Source organism: Saccoglossus kowalevskii, chromosome 17, assembly GCF_978046115.1.
Source record: "Saccoglossus kowalevskii chromosome 17, keSacKowa6.1, whole genome shotgun sequence".
Classification (NCBI taxonomy): domain Eukaryota; kingdom Metazoa; phylum Hemichordata; class Enteropneusta; family Harrimaniidae; genus Saccoglossus; species Saccoglossus kowalevskii.
This window is the reverse complement of record NC_140657.1, coordinates 16,169,425-16,187,813: the sequence shown is the minus strand read 5'-3', so window position 1 is coordinate 16,187,813 and position 18,389 is coordinate 16,169,425. Positions and strand designations below refer to the sequence as shown.

Here is an 18,389-nt window from a genome sequence, read left to right as displayed (position 1 = left end):
CCAGTTCAAAAATGCTATTGGCTTTTCGTAGTTTAACTGAGACTTCCATACTGATTTCACTTTAACAATGCATATGTTAATATTTGGAACATGTCGGAAATTGATGGCAGTACCACTTCATAATCTTGACCTATCATGTCTAAGAATACAGTTGTATTGTCAATTCATACCAAAGAAAACATGGCGGATCTAAGCCTGATACAGAATCGATGGAGTGTTCAAAAAACCTTCATCTATGATATAAATTTGACTTTTATATATATTTAATAGCAATCCAATGAAATTATATTTTTTGACTGGAACCATAACCATAACTGAATAATAAATATTGCTGGTAGAACTTTCCAAAGAAAATTATTGTGTGTACGTCTTGGTCCAGATGATGATTGATGAGTTACGTTTTAATTCTTCCACCAACGCATAGCATCCCTCAAAGATGTTTGTTCTCATTAGTTGAAGCCTGAATTAGTGTTGAAACAAAGGTTCACAAACGAAAATCTAAGATGTCCAATATTTGGAGAAAACCAAGAAATGCACAATTCTGTGATTGGTTAAAATTTGACATGACAACAAATTACGGAAATTCCTCATACAGAGGTTGATTTTTACAGAGGGAGCAAAACTTTGGAGTTATTATGTTAAACCAGCAATATTGGGTCAACGGTTATATCTAATCATCATCTCCATCTTTATCTTCATCAATGTCGTTAGTATCATCTCCCAGTGCATTGTTGCCTACAGAGCCTGCCGTCTGTTGTTGTTGTTGTTGTGCTGCCTGAGCAGCCTGTAATTGGAGCCATTCCTGTTGTTCTATTTCTGCTTGTTCCTGTCTTGCCTTAAAAACAATCAAAATATACAATAATATCAAGTGTTTATAAGAAGAGTACAAACAAGATCTTGGGAGAATCTTGTTGAAAGATGATCATTAAAACGCAGAAAAAACCTATATTTGTTTAAACGCAAATTTGTGAGTCAGTGAAATTATTGATTTGTGATTTTTGATCGTTTTATTCGCAAAGCGTGATATTTGTGAGTTTTTGAATCCAGCAATAAACTCCATTTTTTCTGTTATGCAATCAAACCTTTTCAAGTGTTCACTGAATTCTGTGCGACTAAATACGTTCAATTGACACGTACAAAATAGGATCGCTGTCAAACGCAATAGTTCACTTCCCATGAGATCTTAATTGCATATCACTGCCCAGGTTATTGAATTTGCATACCATTATTTTATACAACTCATAATATTGAGATAAGTAAAAAGAAACACACTGTTTGAAAATTAGTGAAATAATGAATGGTCAATCAATATACAACTTATGTTATGCAACGTGCTGTCTTATGTAATAATAAAATTGGCCACCGTATGGTAAGTTGCCACCCTCAATAAGTCACCGTTTTTGCTTGGATCCCGACACCCATGACTTAGCGAGACGCCACTGTACTTTATTTGAAATCCTGCAAAAATTACATATATTTGTTCATTTGTTGATATGCATGAGACAGTGGCTGTGTGTGTCACAATCTTTGAATAAGTCTTAAATTTGCTGATGTACACAAGACACCCACATATGGTAAGTTCTCTACACGATAAGCTTGGCAAAATGTCTCCTCAATGATTGAAAACGAATGTTTTTGAAAGATGAATAGCTATTCATGTTAATTATTACCAGTGTCATCTTATTTTCGGACAGTGGAATCTTTTTTAAACTAGACCAAATCAACAATAAACGGTGTTTTTCTGTCAACTCTAACTCATCTCAGAGAATAGAGTTGTTAGCTTTAGAGATTATATTATGTATAACTGTAGACTTTATAATGAGAATAAGGTATAACTAATTCCAGGGGCAGAAATAAGATGCAGAACTTGAGACAAGACAAATAGAAAATGTGGGAGAAGTCAAAACAACAATGTTGATAGATGTAAGATGCAGAATGAGTGAGAGAGTAAACCCGAGATGGATAGCAGGTAGTGTGTTGTGATGACACTGTTGAAAACAATGGAAAATAATGCTGTGAGTCAAAACATAGTATGAAAATAAGCATTCAGAAACAAACTTATGTCTGGTTCACGGAGAAAGGTGTCTGATTCACTGGGAAAGGTGTTTTGTTCACTGGGAAAGGTGTTTGATTCAGTGAGTAAGGTGTTTGGTTCACTAGGAAAGGTGTTTGATTCACAGAGAAAGGTGTTTGATTCACAGAGAAAGGTGTTTGATTCACTGAGTAAGGTGTTTTGTTCACTGGGAAAGATGTTTGGTTCACTGGGAAAGGTGTTTGATTCACTGGGAAAGGTGTTTGTTTCACTGGGAAAGGTGTTTGGTTCACTGGGAAAGGTGTTTTGTTCACTGGGAAAGGTGTTTGGTTTGCTGGGAAAGGTGTCTGGTTCACTGGAAAGGTGTTTGATTCACTGGGAAAGATGTTTGTTTCATTTGGAAAGGTGTTTGATTCACTGGGAAAAGTGTTTGGTTCACTGGGAAAGATGTTTGGTTCACTGGGAAAGATGTTTTGTTCACTGGGAAAGGTGTTTGGTTTGCTGGGAAAGGTGTCTGGTTCACTGAAAAGGTGTTTGATTCACTGGGAAAGGTGTTTGTTTCATTTGGAAAGGTGTTTGATTCACTGGGAAAAGTGTTTGATTCACTGAGTAAGGTGTTTGGTTCACTGGGAAAGGTGTTTGATTCACTGAGAAAGGTGTTTGATTCACTGAGAAAGGTGTTTGGTTCACTGGAAAGGTGTTTGGGTCACTGGGAAAGATGTTTTGCTCACTGGAAAGGTGTTTGATTCACTGAGTAAGGTGTTTTGTTCACTGGGAAAAGTGTTTTGTTCACTAGGAAAGGTGTTTTGCTCACTGGGAAAGGTGTTTTGCTCACTGGGAAAGGTGTTTTGTTCACCGGGAAAGGTGTTTTGTTCACTGGAAAAGGTGTCTGGTTCACTGGGAAATTTGTTTGGTTCACTGGGAAAGATGTTTGGTTCACTGGGAAAGATGTTTTGTTCACTGGGAAAGGTGTTTGGTTTGCTGGGAAAGGTGTCTGGTTTACTGGAAAGGTGTTTTGTTCACTGGAAAAGGTGTCTGGTTCACTGGAAAAGGTGTCTGGTTCACTGGGAAAGGTGTTTGTTTCATTTGGAAAGGTGTTTGATTCACTGGGAAAAGTGTTTGTTTCACTGGGAAAGGTGTTTGGTTCACTGGGAAAGGTGTTTGGTTTGCTGGGAAAGGTGTCTGGTTCACTGGAAAGGTGTTTTGTTCACTGGAAAAGGTGTCTGGTTCACTGGAAAAGGTGTCTGGTTCACTGGGAAAGGTGTTTGTTTCATTTGGAAAGGTGTTTTGCTCACTGGGAAAGGTGTTTTGCTCACTGGGAAAGGTGTTTTGTTCACCGGGAAAGGTGTTTTGTTCACTGGGAAAGGTGTTTGATTCACTGAGAAAGGTGTTTGATTCACTGAGAAAGGTGTTTGGTTCACTGGAAAGGTGTTTGGGTCACTGGGAAAGATGTTTTGCTCACTGGAAAGGTGTTTGATTCACTGAGTAAGGTGTTTTGTTCACTGGGAAAAGTGTTTTGTTCACTAGGAAAGGTGTTTTGCTCACTGGGAAAGGTGTTTTGCTCACTGGGAAAGGTGTTTTGTTCACCGGGAAAGGTGTTTTGTTCACTGGAAAAGGTGTCTGGTTCACTGGGAAATTTGTTTGGTTCACTGGGAAAGATGTTTGGTTCACTGGGAAAGATGTTTTGTTCACTGGGAAAGGTGTTTGGTTTGTTGGGAAAGGTGTCTGGTTCACTGGAAAGGTGTTTTGTTCACTGGAAAAGGTGTCTGGTTCACTGGAAAAGGTGTCTGGTTCACTGGGAAAGGTGTTTGTTTCATTTGGAAAGGTGTTTGATTCACTGGGAAAAGTGTTTGTTTCACTGGGAAAGGTGTTTGGTTCACTGGGAAAGGTGTTTGGTTCACTGGGAAAGGTGTTTGGTTTGCTAGGAAAGGTGTCTGGTTCACTGGAAAGGTGTTTTATTCACTGGGAAAGATGTTTGTTTCATTTGGAAATGTGTTTGATTCACTGGAAAAAGTGTTTGGTTCACTGGGAAAGATGTTTGGTTCACTGGGAAAGATGTTTTGTTCACTGGGAAAGGTGTTTGGTTTGCTGGGAAAGGTGTCTGGTTCACTGGAAAGGTGTTTGATTCACTGGGAAAGGTGTTTGTTTCATTTGGAAAGGTGTTTGATTCACTGGGAAAAGTGTTTGATTCACTGAGTAAGGTGTTTGGTTCACTGGGAAAGGTGTTTGATTCACTGAGAAAGGTGTTTGATTCACTGAGAAAGGTGTTTGATTCACTGAGAAAGGTGTTTGGTTCACTGGAAAGGTGTTTGGTTCACTGGAAAGGTGTTTGGGTCACTGGGAAAGATGTTTTGCTCACTGGAAAGGTGTTTGATTCACTGAGTAAGGTGTTTTGTTCACTGGAAAAGTGTTTTGTTCACTAGGAAAGGTGTTTTGCTCACTGGGAAAGGTGTTTTGCTCACTGGGAAAGGTGTTTTGTTCACTGGGAAAGGTGTTTTGTTCACTGGAAAAGGTGTCTGGTTCACTGCGAAATTTGTTTGGTTCACTGGGAAAGGTGTTTGGTTTGCTGGGAAAGGTGTCTGGTTCACTGGAAAGGTGTTTTGTTCACTGGAAAAGGTGTCTGGTTCACTGGAAAAGGTGTCTGGTTCACTGGAAAAGGTGTCTGGTTCACTGGGAAAGGTGTCTGGTTCACTGGGAAAGGTGTTTGTTTCATTTGGAAAGGTGTTTGATTCACTGGGAAAAGTGTTTGTTTCCCTGGGAAAGGTGTTTGGTTCACTGGGAAAGGTGTTTGGTTTGCTGGGAAAGGTGTCTGGTTCACTGGAAATGTGTTTGATTCACTGGGAAAGATGTTTGTTTCATTTGGAAACGTGTTTGATTCACTGGGAAAAGTGTTTGGTTCACTAGGAAAGATGTTTGGTTCACTGGGAAAGGTGTTTGGTTTGCTGGGAAAGGTGTCTGGTTCACTGAAAAGGTGTTTGATTCACTGGGAAAGGTGTTTGTTTCATTTGGAAAGGTGTTTGATTCACTGGGAAAAGTGTTTGTTTCACTGGGAAAGGTGTTTGGTTCACTGGGAAAGGTGTTTGGTTCACTGGGAAAGGTGTTTGGTTTGCTAGGAAAGGTGTCTGGTTCACTGGAAAGGTGTTTTATTCACTGGGAAAGATGTTTGTTTCATTTGGAAATGTGTTTGATTCACTGGGAAAAGTGTTTGGTTCACTGGGAAAGATGTTTGGTTCACTGGGAAAGATGTTTTGTTCACTGAGAAAGGTGTTTGGTTTGCTGGGAAAGGTGTCTGGTTCACTGAAAAGGTGTTTGATTCACTGGGAAAGGTGTTTGTTTCATTTGGAAAGGTGTTTGATTCACTGGGAAAAGTGTTTGATTCACTGAGTAAGGTGTTTGGTTCACTGGGAAAGGTGTTTGGTTCACTGGGAAAGATGTTTTGTTCACTTGGAAAATTGTTTTGTTCACTAAGAAAGGTGTTTTGCTCACTGGGAAAGGTGTTTTGTTCACTGGGAAAGATATTTGGTTCACTGGGAAAGATGTTTGGTTCACTGGGAAAGATGTTTTGTTCACTGGGAAAGGTGTTTGGTTTGCTGGGACAGGTGTCTGGTTCACTGGAAAGGTGTTTGATTCACTGGGAAAGGTGTTTGTTTCATTTGGAAAGGTGTTTGGTTCACTAAGAAAAGTTTTTGTTTCACTGGGAATGCAAGTTTTACTTTTTACCTTTGCAAACAATTCTTGTTGTTGTCTAAGTAGTTCTTCTTCAGGAATTCCTAAATTTTCTAATCTGGTGCTTCCTTTTCTTTTCTTTGCAGCAACTGTTTTACACTCTTCAAGTACTGACTTCACTTCATCCAGATATGAGCCATACCCAAGACTTTCTAAAGCTGCAAATGTTGGAATAAATGACAATTATTTCAGTGTTTGAGCACCGACTTCTCTTCATCTAGATACGAGCCATACCCAAGACTAAAAAGTCTGCAATTTTTGGAATAAATGACAATGATTACAATAAAGACCACAAACCCATATATTATATTATTATTATTATTATTAATTATTAATAAACCATCCAAGGCCGTCCCCATGTACCCATGCGTAATTGTGCCAGGAAAAGCTGTATTTTACCTCAGTTAAGGTGGCACTGCATTATGATTTATAGGAATTGTAAACAATGAATTACACTACTAACAAATGTTAATTTTGTCATGTTATATATCATATGAAAGCTTATTTTGCCAGCTTTTCAACATTATGATGCATTTTTTTGTGGTTGCTAACGGTATGGAAAATGGGTTGAAATGTCTGTTTTTGGTTAAATTGTGTTTAAAACTACTGTATTTAACTTTCGAACGCATAAGTTTATCGAATGTCAGTTTTCACTCAAGAACAAGGGCGTTTTCTGAAATTCCACTCTAAATGCATTTTTCCTTGCAACGCCACCTTAAATTGACTGATTAGATTGGGTGGAGCGCCAAGAAACTTGATCCATCAATCAAAATTACTGTAACAACAACTCAAATCTATTTTAAATTTAAACCAATAGATTCTGTTGTCTTATATACCATAACATCATAGCTTAAATGATAAAAACATTTTGTTTCATATACTATGAAAACGCATCACTGTTTTGTTTTGTTTTGTTTTGTTTTGTTTTGTTTTGACATTGAATACTGGTTTATTCTAGGAAATCTGCCAAGGTATAATGTTGAGGTGTCAACTGAGTAAATAAACCCTGGTTGGCGAAGACGATAAAAAAGGATAGTCACTAACCCTCTGAATGCCACATATTTTTCCCTTCAAAAATTTAGTACAAATATTCTCACATTTCGTAATATTTTTACTAAATTTCATTATTATTTTGGCCCAAATAAGGCAAGTTCAGACATTGCTTTTAGATTTTCATCAAATATTTTTATCAACAGTCCACGTGGAGAAGCAGACTATATAAAATATTTTTTTAGATGTTGCCAAAAACTTGACAATTGTGCTCAACGTGCTAATATTGTAATGCCCTCAGTGAACATAAGAAAAAACATTCAGGCCAAGCATATGTGTTTAGGGGTATATATTGCATTGTTACAATACTGTAGAATACTTTATTTTCGCTATTTTCGCTGAAGGGATGATTCCATGAAAATAAAATCCAGCAAATATACTTTTTTTTTACTATATTTCACATTCAACTCATCAAAAATCAGTGAAAATAAATTCCATGAAGAACGCCCAAAAAGCCTTTTCAGCGAAATTTAATTCCAGCGAAAATTAAGTGTTCCACAGTAACTGTTGCAGTTATGTCAGTCATAATTTTGTGCTCTATACTATCTCATCCCATCCAGCAAATCAAATGATCCACATGTTCTAGTATGTGTTTACGATTCAGGGGTTTTCCTAGAAAAAAAAATGCAAGAGGGAGCACTGCAATTCAGCGACGCCACCAAGTTGTGGAAATAGGGTTTTCCCTACCTGAGTGTGAAGTTTTTTAATTAAGTCCGACAGGTCACAGTTGAAGACTGTTGCCACATGTGATCCCTGGTCAATCAGAATTTTATGGTTGCCAGAGGATCTGCTCCCCAGGCTAAGGGGGTGCATGGCCATGGCATGAGGGCGCTGTGCCTCTTTTCCCTTGTTTGAATTTTCGGTTTATCTCGGTTTATTTTTATTTATTTCAAGGTGTGAAAAGTAGGCTGGGATGGTTTCATGTCAAAATGTATGAATGCATCAAGGTGTCATCTTACCAAGACCTTATAGAAATAGACCTTAGAAATACACAAATTAAAAATATAGTACTGTGGAATACTTTATTTTCGCTGGAATTAATTTTCGCTGAAAAGGCTTTTTGGGCGTTTTGTATGGAACTTATTTTCACTAATTTTTGATGAATTTAATGTGAAATATAGGAAAAAAAGTATATTCCCTGGATTTTATTTTCACGGAATCATCCATTCAGCAAAAATAGCGAAAATAAATTCCAAGCGAAAATAAAGTATTCTACAGTATTTCTAATTCTATAAGCATGAGAGTGTTTTGACCCTTTTCCTGTTACAATGTTTGAATAAACCTTGACTTATGGACTGATAATGTTTGCAATTTGGGGTTTGTTTTTTTACACATACATTTGTAAAGTACTGTACGTATACAGCTCAGACTACTATAGACAGACTAGCAATGCTTGATGTTGTAGGTGTGAATAGGGGTCTGTGCCCGTAGGATGTGTGCCTCGAAAGACCTTGCTGGTAGTTTATTGACACACGTTAACCCGATAATTCTTGAACGCACTTGCATTCACCTGCTTCATGTGTTTTCGTAATGTCATTCTAGTGCCAAACGCACAGGTACATACTTTTTGATCTAACCGGAAATGATATCTGTGTGTTTTAACCTTTCGATCGACGTTAGTCTGTTCAAATCGGCCATTTTTGGGTAGAGTTACAGCATTTTTTTAATATCGCATACTTTCGTCTACGACATTTATGAATATATAATGAGCAACTTTATAGTAGTATTTCTCATTATTTTGAATTTTCCCAGAATATGTGAACAATTTTCTATGAAGGTCAAATGATGGTGTTGGTGTCGGTAGTGTTCCTTTGTGTGGACGCTTTGTAATTTTTGTGGATAATGCACTTGAAAATTGACGCAACTAAGTGTTTGAAGTCATTGAAAATTCAGTAGGAAGCTGCCATTTTATGGAGCATCTATTTTAGTTATCTCTATTTTTGTTTGATTCATAATTACAGAAATATGGAGAATAAACACAGATATAACTTGCATATATTTTTGTCACATTTGTGGAGATTATTTAACCAAGAAAAAAGAAAAAGAACTACGACCCAACTAATACTACTTCCTGTGTACATCTCGCACTATCTCAAGTTATTTGATAAAATAATAAAGGACATCTTGTTACTACATTATAGTCGCTTTAGATCCAAATCAAAACGTGGCACGCATCTGACAAAAGGAAAAGTCACCTTGCTAGTCTGTCTAGTCTGAGTACTGCAACATACTTTATTTTGTATGGAATTTATTTTCACTGATTTTTGACAAGTTGAATGTTAAATATATAAAAAAAAAAGGTATATTCCCTGGATTTTTATTTTATTTTCGCTGAATCATTCCTTCAATAAAAATAGCGAAAATTAATTCTAAGCGAAAATTTTACAGTTTACACATATCTCTTGTCATAGAAATACTGAGAGGTCATTGACCTTTGAACGGACTATTCCAATGACAACAAATCATGCCATTTGAAGCGTCTATATTACCTGCTAAGATGTGTTCGGGTGATATGGTTTTCTTCATCTGATTGTTACATATCTCATTTGCTTCTGATGATATCAGATGGATAAACTCGGTGCAGCAGTTCAATACCAGTTCCCTGGCATCGTTCGCAACACGGGTATTTGGCAACAATTCCTTGATCAGCTTATTCACAGCGGCCCGGGGAATGGTTGGTTCGTCGTCTGCGTCGGCCATGATCCCGTGTCACAATTGTCTACTTTTGAGCAGGGAATCGACGGAAAACAATGATTTGCTGGCGCTATCAGCTATCGACTTTGATAATTCTTAGCTCACAACAACAGAACCGGAAGTTGTTAGTTGATCTAGAGGAACAAGTCTGCAGCTTCCTCTGTGTCTGGCCCCGGATTTGGATAATTCTGGAAGTATCTTCAACAGCAGCAGAAGACAAAAAACAAGAATATGGCTTGTAATTTCTTTGAAAAAAAAACGTACAGGCAAAAAACAGAGGCACGCTCAGCTTCAAACGTAAAGGCACGCATGCGCAATGACATAAGCAATTCTGACCTTTTGACTCGCATACAGCTGTTGGGGAGGGGGGGGGGTGGTAACATTATTTTGGCACTTTTAATCGGCTTGCAAATTTCTGATTCTAATAATTATCACTATAAAAGCACTTTTACATGTAAATCGTTCCCTAGCATGATGGTTATTCATTATTGACGGCCCATAAAGCATCACTGAAGAGAAAATTAAATTTTAAATTAATTCCAACTGAGAGAAATCTATCTACAATATTTGATTTGTCAGCACTTTCCACTATTATATTTGTCAGAGCTGAAAAAAATTCAAGTGGTTAGTTGATTTGCAAAGTGATAAATATCTACCTTTCCATCATTACTAAATTTTCATACCCCGTCACCCTTATAGTTTTCCTATCCTGTTTAATATCTTTTTGACTTAAAGAGTAGGAAGATGTCATTATGACCATGGGATCTTTCTATAAGTAGAGATTCGGCAAGGGGTATTTTCGTAAGCTGTGATCAATTGTTTTTATTTTCGGAATAATGTAATTTAAATAAATAAAAAACGTAAATTCGTAGACATGGGCAAGGTGTAAAATGTAATCAGCTATTTTATTTGTCCGTAAGTTCAGGTGTACAAAGATATTGTAAGCGTATCTTCGGGGGGGGGGCGGACATCCGGGCATTTTCTACCGCCTGGCAACCCTCGCGGTGAAAACAAAGACCAAAAACTCTCAGAAAACGGTACTTTGCGAAGGTTGTTGAGTGTCCCCTGAACAGTGTAACAAGATTAGCCCTACGTGTGTAACATATATGAATTTGGTTGTTCAGGATTACTTCAAAGTTGAGTTTGTGTTGTTTTCTCGAATTTTCACCGGCTCCACCGGCGTTCCACAGCAGCGCGCACAAAGCCCATAGAAATACGTGGTACAGTGATGCGCGTCTTAGCAACGTAGAACGTCTGTGACGTAGCTCCGCCCCCGAGAATAAAACATTTTATCAAATTATCAAAAGTATTATTAAAATGTAATTAGGAATTTGCCTCATCTGTAAAGTGTAAAAACCTATTTTTTTTTACTGTAAATGGAACTAAATTTTATTTCCTGTAAAAACGTAAAATGCCGTTTTAGTTCCTGTAATCCGTAACATCTACACCCTTGCTCCCCCTCCTAAGTAGTGCCGGCTCTCTAGACTCGGAAAAGAAGCACTTCTATGACGAACGTATATCTTGTAAAACCTGTGACACGGAAGGCCATGTGCGTCTACGAGAATTGGTACAATTATTACCAAACGCTTCAGCGTGGTATTAAGAGTTTGTTTTCAGGGGTGGGTGATACCAAGGTAGGAAATGGGTGCACATAAGGGGTTAATTCCTTGAATTGCAATATAGAGGGTTCAGGCCGAAATACAATATATAGTGTTTTCATGTTTCGTCTGATATTTCTGTGGTATTCTGCTGCTGTAAGTAATGCACGATTTGTTCCGAAATTCAGTATTTTGTGTGCATTCCAGGGTTATTCGTTTTTTGCTGAAAACACCCCTATTTTTTAATGGCAGAGTCGAATAGTTTCACTCCCACTGGGAAATCTGCATTGTTGCTTGAATGAGAGCTAATTAAACACATTTCCCAGACCGGCGAAAGAGTATGCAACAGCCAATTTTAACAGCCTGTCACATGATTTTAGTCTGAATGTCAACATGAAAAGAGGCTCACCATTTTACGCAGGAGTAATTGGGAGTAGAACATGTGAGGGATAGTATTAACAGAGATGTGTATACTGGAAAGTAATAACTATCATACTTTTGCACTCTGAGCATTCCTGTTTTAGTATATTGGTTTGAAAATGTTGAACTTGCATGATTTGCAATGTGTTTTTTTATACTGAAACTCCCCTATTGATCGAATTCCGGGTTTGAACGAGAACGACACACCACGTGATTCATTTGAATACAATGCTGAAGGCAAGCATGCCGTGCTACTGTGGTACTCCACTGACGGGATGACTTACTAGTACTGCATGCTACAACTTCGCTTCTGATGTTGCTTGCTAGCCGTGGATTGAATGAATCTTGATTACCGGTTAAAATGTTGCTCATTTGGCGTTGGTAATCTTTATTTGGAACTGGGTAACGCCGCAACGTCGCCAGCAGAAACCTCCTGGTACTTCGTACTATGATAAAACTCAGTCAACATACACCAAGTTCTGTCAATCGTAGTATTCCATGTGATGTACACCTAATATGCAAAAAATGTTGCGAAACTGGATAAAAATAGCAGACGAACATTTATTTACAAAATAAAAATACTTCGGTTGCCAATGAAAACAAGCCGGTAAAAAACAAGCAATATGTTTTCGGCTGTTACCATGGTAGGACATGAACGTGAAGCTAACGTCGGTTTATAACTAAAACCAGGCACCTTTATACGAGGTTCGCAAAATAACATTCAGTCTTTAGAAGTCCCTTTATTTTATTGCTAGGACGTCTTCAGCCGTTAAATGTATTATTTCTAACCGTTTTGCGATAGTATTTTCTAGATTGGAGGCAGCATTTAGATTTTATTCAAAGTTCAATTGGGATTACGTTGACAGTGTAACAATGTCGGCGCCAGTGATCTCTTACCAGTGCGCAACGTAACCAGAATAAAAGGCATGATCATTTGGCCACTGCTATTACAAGACTGGTAGGAGGTAATAAATTCGGGGCGAAAGTATTCAAAAAACAGATTTTGGCTGTTGCCATGGTAGCGGTGGGTCAGGATTGTTTTTCCAATTAGTGATGGTACGATCTGCCTATCAAGTTTGAACAAAATCAGCCAAGCCCAAAAAAATCACAGAAGAGTTAAAAAGCCATTCCTGGTGAACAGTTACTCTAACTTTGGGGTCAAATTTCTCATTAATGAAAAAAGATATAAAAAATTCAAATAGTAACTTTGTACCCACACTCAAACCGAGTACAATGAGCTATGTCTGAGGTGTTGTATCACAGGGAATTGGACAAACTTATGTATTTTAATAAATTATTGAATAATAAAATGTTATATAACTTTTCTTTTACCCCCTCCCCTTCCTGGTATCTATTTTTAAAATCAAGTAATCACTATTTTTATTTTGTAAACACATTTCCGTCTGCTATTTTTGTCAGGTTCAAATCGTTCACCAATCGTTCATTTTTGGCATGTTAGATGTACATCACATAGAATACTAGGATTGGGAAAACTTAATGTATGTTGACCACCTGGAAACTGAGTTTTATCAATCTTGAAGGGCTCTCTGAACATCCACCCGCAGCCTGGACCCGCAGTAAAATCAGCCTTTTCACTTTGGCGCGTAGATGTTTTGACTTGACAAGTTGTTTGACAGCTAGCAAAAAGATTGTGCGACGCGCATCGTCGGCGGCGTCTTTTTTATGACGTTTTGAACACTTAGTCAATTTGAGCAGTATTTATTCGGACAATGACTCAAGTTTAGACGTCTGATTATTTTATTTTCACACGTACAGTGACACGCGTTCTACACTGACACGCGTTGCTAGGTCGCAGCACTGTCTTGGAGCATATTAATGGGCAATTGGGTTCCCCGACCTAAATTTCTATCCCGATTTGTTGCACGTTCTTTCTTTAATATGAAATAATCAAATATGGGACATATGTAATAATAACAGAACCCCATACCCTCCCAGTGGTTTCGCTCGTGAAAGTACGGCAGCAGGATACACCGCATCACTCGTGAAAATAACTTCCATACGCAATGAAAGCCACGGGGAGGGTATGGGGTTCTGTCATAATACTTCATTATCACTGAAAACATTTTCCCCCTGAAATAAATTCCAGTGAAAATGCCATTTCCCTCACACTCTATTGAGACACAGCACAGTGAAAATTGGATTCACATGTAATGCTTGAAAACATGTCAGCAAAAATAAATTAAGTGAAATTCTACGTTTACTTCATAAGAGTTGGAAATGAACAAATTACACCCGATCCTACCACTCCATACACAATGTAAACTACACCCCAAAACATCCTTTCGCCCATGGGTACTATCGTGTTTCACCAGTGTATTGAAATAAACAAATTAATTATAATTTCAGCCTCTAGTTGAGCACTACCTCGTCTTTATGTCAACTTTAAGTTATTCATTGCCTACATCAGTGACTTCAAAATATATGTTTCAATCCCAAGAATTTAACTCGCTGTTAATTGCATGGGAGTGCCAGTCTTTCATGAATTACTGGGATTACTGGGAACATGAAGCTGTAACTAAATCCTGGTATAAGCACCGGTTAGGCAGGCTTGAACTATGCATGTGAAGCCACCTGAGAGGTATATTCAATCCAATAGATTTCTCATTGTTTGGTAACTATTTGCTGCAAATGCAGCAAAAATCAATATAAAAATATTACCCACACAGCATTCTACAGGTTACTTGTCATACTAGTATTTGTTATATTGGCATCATACATCGGGGAGATTTCATTCTGTAAGTAGGGGAAGAAGGTTACCAACAACTTAAAATGTACATTATTCGGAGGGGCTGAAGTAATTGTTTAACTGATACGCGCACATATTTACAACGGTTCTGGGAAATATTCGGATAGTCAGAAGGTGTCTGGCAAACTCCACTCTAGACTTTACAGCGCCGTTTGACTAACAGCATGATATATGTGATTCACTATTTCATTGGAGCGGTCAAACATGATGACTTGAAAATCTATATATTTGTCTATGACACATTACAGGGTAAGCTATTTACATATTGTTTATGATAACTATGAAAGTACACTAGAAGTCTGAGTGTAATCTACCACGGGTCCAAAGTAATAAACAAAGTGTATACAATTACTATTCATAAGATTATTACTAGAGTAAATAAAAAATACTCTTACGCCGTCGTATCAAAAATAAAACACTAGAAATGATTATGGATTATGGAACCCAAATGGATATAAATACATGTATTCAAGTTGACAGCTTTAAATTTAGAGAATCGTAAATCCATAATTTATTCCACACAAGCAGTATATTGTCAATAAATTACGAAAGGTGCAGAGCATTCGCTTGAGAATGGTTGAAGAGATTTCTCCTGCTTGTAAATTGCAAGATAGTTGACTCACTGCAGACATGTGTGAATTTATCACACACTGGATAGATCTTATCAAAATCAGTTTGAACTTGTAGATAAAAGTAGGCGGGTATTAATTCTGCTGCAGCCAAAAAAAGAAGCGTCGTATAACTTTCGCGTCGCTAAATATTGGAACGCCCTCCGGTCTTGAATATATTAATGGAGACGGCCACAGTGGCGGATCTAGAGGGGGGTTCTTGGGGTCTGAACCCCCCCCCCCCCGTTGAAAAAATTATTCAACTTGTTTTTGTATAATGTCATGAATTTGTTTTCGCGTATCTGTTGACCGACTTTATTAGCTGATTATTAGCGAATTGCTGTGTTATGTCTGTCATCGTTTAGGTCTATTTGAAGTTTTGGACGGAACTTGGCTCAGTGATTTGGAACTAATTACCAGATAACCGCTGCTTTTTAGACTATCGATTCTGACAGTTTACATCTATAGTTATTAATGTAGTGAACGATTAATCAAAAGATATGACGTATTCAGTACTTAGTGTGATTGGCTTTATGATTGAAGGTTACGCCCTAGAGTCTTTTTACTGCTTTGTAATTGGTTAGAGTTGTGAAAATGAATAAAGAGAGTTTGAGTTGGTCTTGGCGAATACTCCACGACAGACGCAGTCGAGAGTCCAGTCTTGGGCGAGTCTTGGTTCAGCCTTGCGAGAGTCTTGGGGATTTTTTCCCCAGGGCGCTGTGTCTTATAGAGTGCTCGATTGACCGACTAAGACGAGAGCTGAAACGTATTTCGTTGTGTGTGTCTTATTTGACTGTGAAGTTAAAGTGACTTTCCCGATCCCGTACCTCAAGGGGACGAGATATAGAGACGAGACGAGATCCCCCTGACACGTGTGGAGAACCCCAGAGAGAGAAGATTTTCCCCCTGATAATAATATAAAAAAATCATTAACTTTGTCTGGCGATTTTAAAGTTTGGACAAAACTCATGTATCCGCCCCTGGACCAACACCTGGCCGAAATACGGAGTTCTAATACCGATTCCCACAAATGAAAATTTTGCTTCCGTTTACGCGTTTGTCGGTGTACTTTACAGGGTGAGAAACGCTGTTTTGTTTTTACCATGGATATCACCGTTTTACGGTAACAAAAATAAAAAGCCTGCGCGTCTTGATTATAAAATTGGGCCTACATTATGTTGCAATTTTCTGGCGTGAATCGCACATCCACATGACGATGACCGACAGGTACGTTGTTGGAATATATCCAATGTATATGGACAACTTACTATGCTAGACTTTTTCTTGGAATTGGTGCAATGGGTTACCGTGATATTTCATCGCACTTAGACCAACATATGATACGATCACCATCCCGAATTTGTCCAGCCATGTAGAAAGACAGACAGAAACTGCTCGAATAAAAAAAAATACATGAGTTGATTATAACTGACAATATTGCAAAACGGAGAAATCGCAAGCGGAGTCATCAGGGTAAAAAAGAAAGTTATGTATATTGTTAACACATCGCCTGCTGGCGCTGTTTTCCCCATTTCATTTCGGATATCCCAGGGATTTTCAGTATATGATGTGTTATAATTTATTATTTGCCGGAAACTAGTGGCAGACATCATCATCCTCTGTCATTAGCGATTGCTATTCTCTCCGAATGTTACTGACTTTAATTTGGTTTTAGTTCAAAACTAATTCATTTAAGGTAGGAGCCTACACATAATTTTTTGAGAAAATTGGTCCACACTGGCATGACAAAATGGCCATTATCAACTAAAATACAACAATCATTTTCTCGAAAATTTGGCTGGCGACCCCCGAATTTTTATGTCAATATTGCTTGGAAGTAAAATTGATTGGAAATGAATAAATTCTGAATATTTGGATTCATAAGTAGAGTAATATGCTAAGGGGTTCGTTTTCAAAACAGAAATTATTTTTTTAGTAGTGAAATTTATCATCAAAATCAATGAACTGTATACGTCATCTAGTTTGTTAGAAACAAATCCTTCAGTTGTAAACTCCTAAATAGTAAACCCCCCTATATTTATAATGAACTACTAGTATTCTGTAAATTGTATTGGACTCCATGGATAGTAATACTCGTCACCCAATCAGAGCTGACTACTGGTATACATTATTTTCTGTGTTATTTCAACATTTCTTGGAAATAAATGCAGACAATGCTCGCTCAGTCTCCCGGGTACTCGGCCGAATATAGACGTATAAATTTAACATAAAATAAGACACGGATAGTATTTCTCGGCCGAATAAACTGGGAATGAATATTTTCTAGCATTTTTAATATGTGATTTTCCCATGAAAACCTTAGTGCAGAATCAGTATCAGTTTGTGTCCTCCTTTAAAATGTACAAGTTTTACAATAAACAACTTGAACCGATTCTTTGGATATACTAATGATATAAAATGAATAATAAAAGAATATTAATGTTATCATTTTAACACGCATGCTTTCAATTTCTTATATGTTTGTTTGTTTATTGGTGAATCACATTCTTTTGAATAAATTAGATGACGTATTTTTCCGATATTGAAAATCTACAGTGATTGGCCGTGTGATATGGGATTTATTTCATGTGTATGTCAAAGTCTCGGAACAGATGACACTTGCTACACTCTTTCAATAAAACGAGTTGAAATCCGAGACGGTCAGATGGTCATGAATTGGAGATTATTTATTTCTTGTAATCCTTTTTTCATCCCTTTGTCGTTAACTAAAATCATAGACTCTGTGTTCCATATCTCATTCCATTCCCGTACAGGAATGCCATTTCTTGAATACAGTTAGCGATAATTACCTATCGCCAAACGATTTCGAGGAAAATATATACACGTTTCAGGGACATATTTGTAAAATCTTCACTAACTTTGGACATAATTCTAATAATACCAATTTATCGCATATTTTATGTGAATTTGGCGATCGATACATCGGAGGAACAAATCCCTTGCGCTACCGACTCGGTTAGGGTTAGGGTCGAAAACGTTTTAAATTACTGATATACAGGGATACATTTAATGGTTACTATGTTCAGTTAAAAACATTATAAGTCGCCAAAAATGAGTCATGTTTTGGCATCTTACAAGTTGGAGATGACGCAGAGGCGGCGGCACGAATTTTGATGAGGGGCGAGCTCTTGAATTTTGAAATCTAGACCCTCTGAAATGCTATTTCCTGCATTTTGAGGGGCAAATTTTGCTGATACGACGTCACCCCGTAGTAACCTTTTTTCGATGGGACACCCACCCCTCTGCCCCACTGTGGCGTTTTACTTTCGATTTGCGTGCATCGACTAATGAGATCACCGATAGCCCATTTTGGGTATCGGGGTATCAAACATATCCGTCGTATGGAAGGTACATGTTACACGAGATAAATTCGTGATATTTTTTACTAAAACAGGCTCTGACTCCAAAATTAACATATTTGTGTTTGCGTTTCTTTGATATACAAGTATGTTCATATAGTACGTGCGTTTATG

General features: G+C 37.7%; 1 protein-coding gene across 1 annotated transcript; it reads right to left on the bottom strand.

Moving 5' to 3' along the window:
* Positions 1-241: 241 nt before the first annotated feature.
* On the bottom strand, positions 242-9,777 carry LOC100372077 (protein Dr1-like). The gene is made up of 3 exons (XM_002736860.4): positions 9,298-9,777; positions 5,753-5,916; positions 242-835 (listed from the first exon to the last, which is right to left on the bottom strand). Exons 1-3 carry the CDS (start codon positions 9,506-9,508, stop codon positions 671-673), a joined length of 540 nt encoding a protein of 179 aa, XP_002736906.1. The 5' UTR covers positions 9,509-9,777; the 3' UTR covers positions 242-670.
* Positions 9,778-18,389: the final 8,612 nt, after the last annotated feature.

What these genes read in the sequence shown, in the direction of transcription:
- LOC100372077 (XM_002736860.4), bottom strand. Translation starts at nt 9,508, where the DNA reads ATGGCCGACGCAGACGACGAACCAACCATTCCCCGGGCCGCTGTGAAT. An exon ending in ACCCGAACACATCTTAGCAG is followed by an intron (nt 5,917 to 9,297) that starts GTAATATAGACG and finishes CAACATTTGCAG; the next exon opens with CTTTAGAAAGTCTTGGGTAT. An exon ending in AACAAGAATTGTTTGCAAAG is followed by an intron (nt 836 to 5,752) that starts GTAAAAAGTAAA and finishes ATTGTTTTTAAG; the next exon opens with GCAAGACAGGAACAAGCAGA.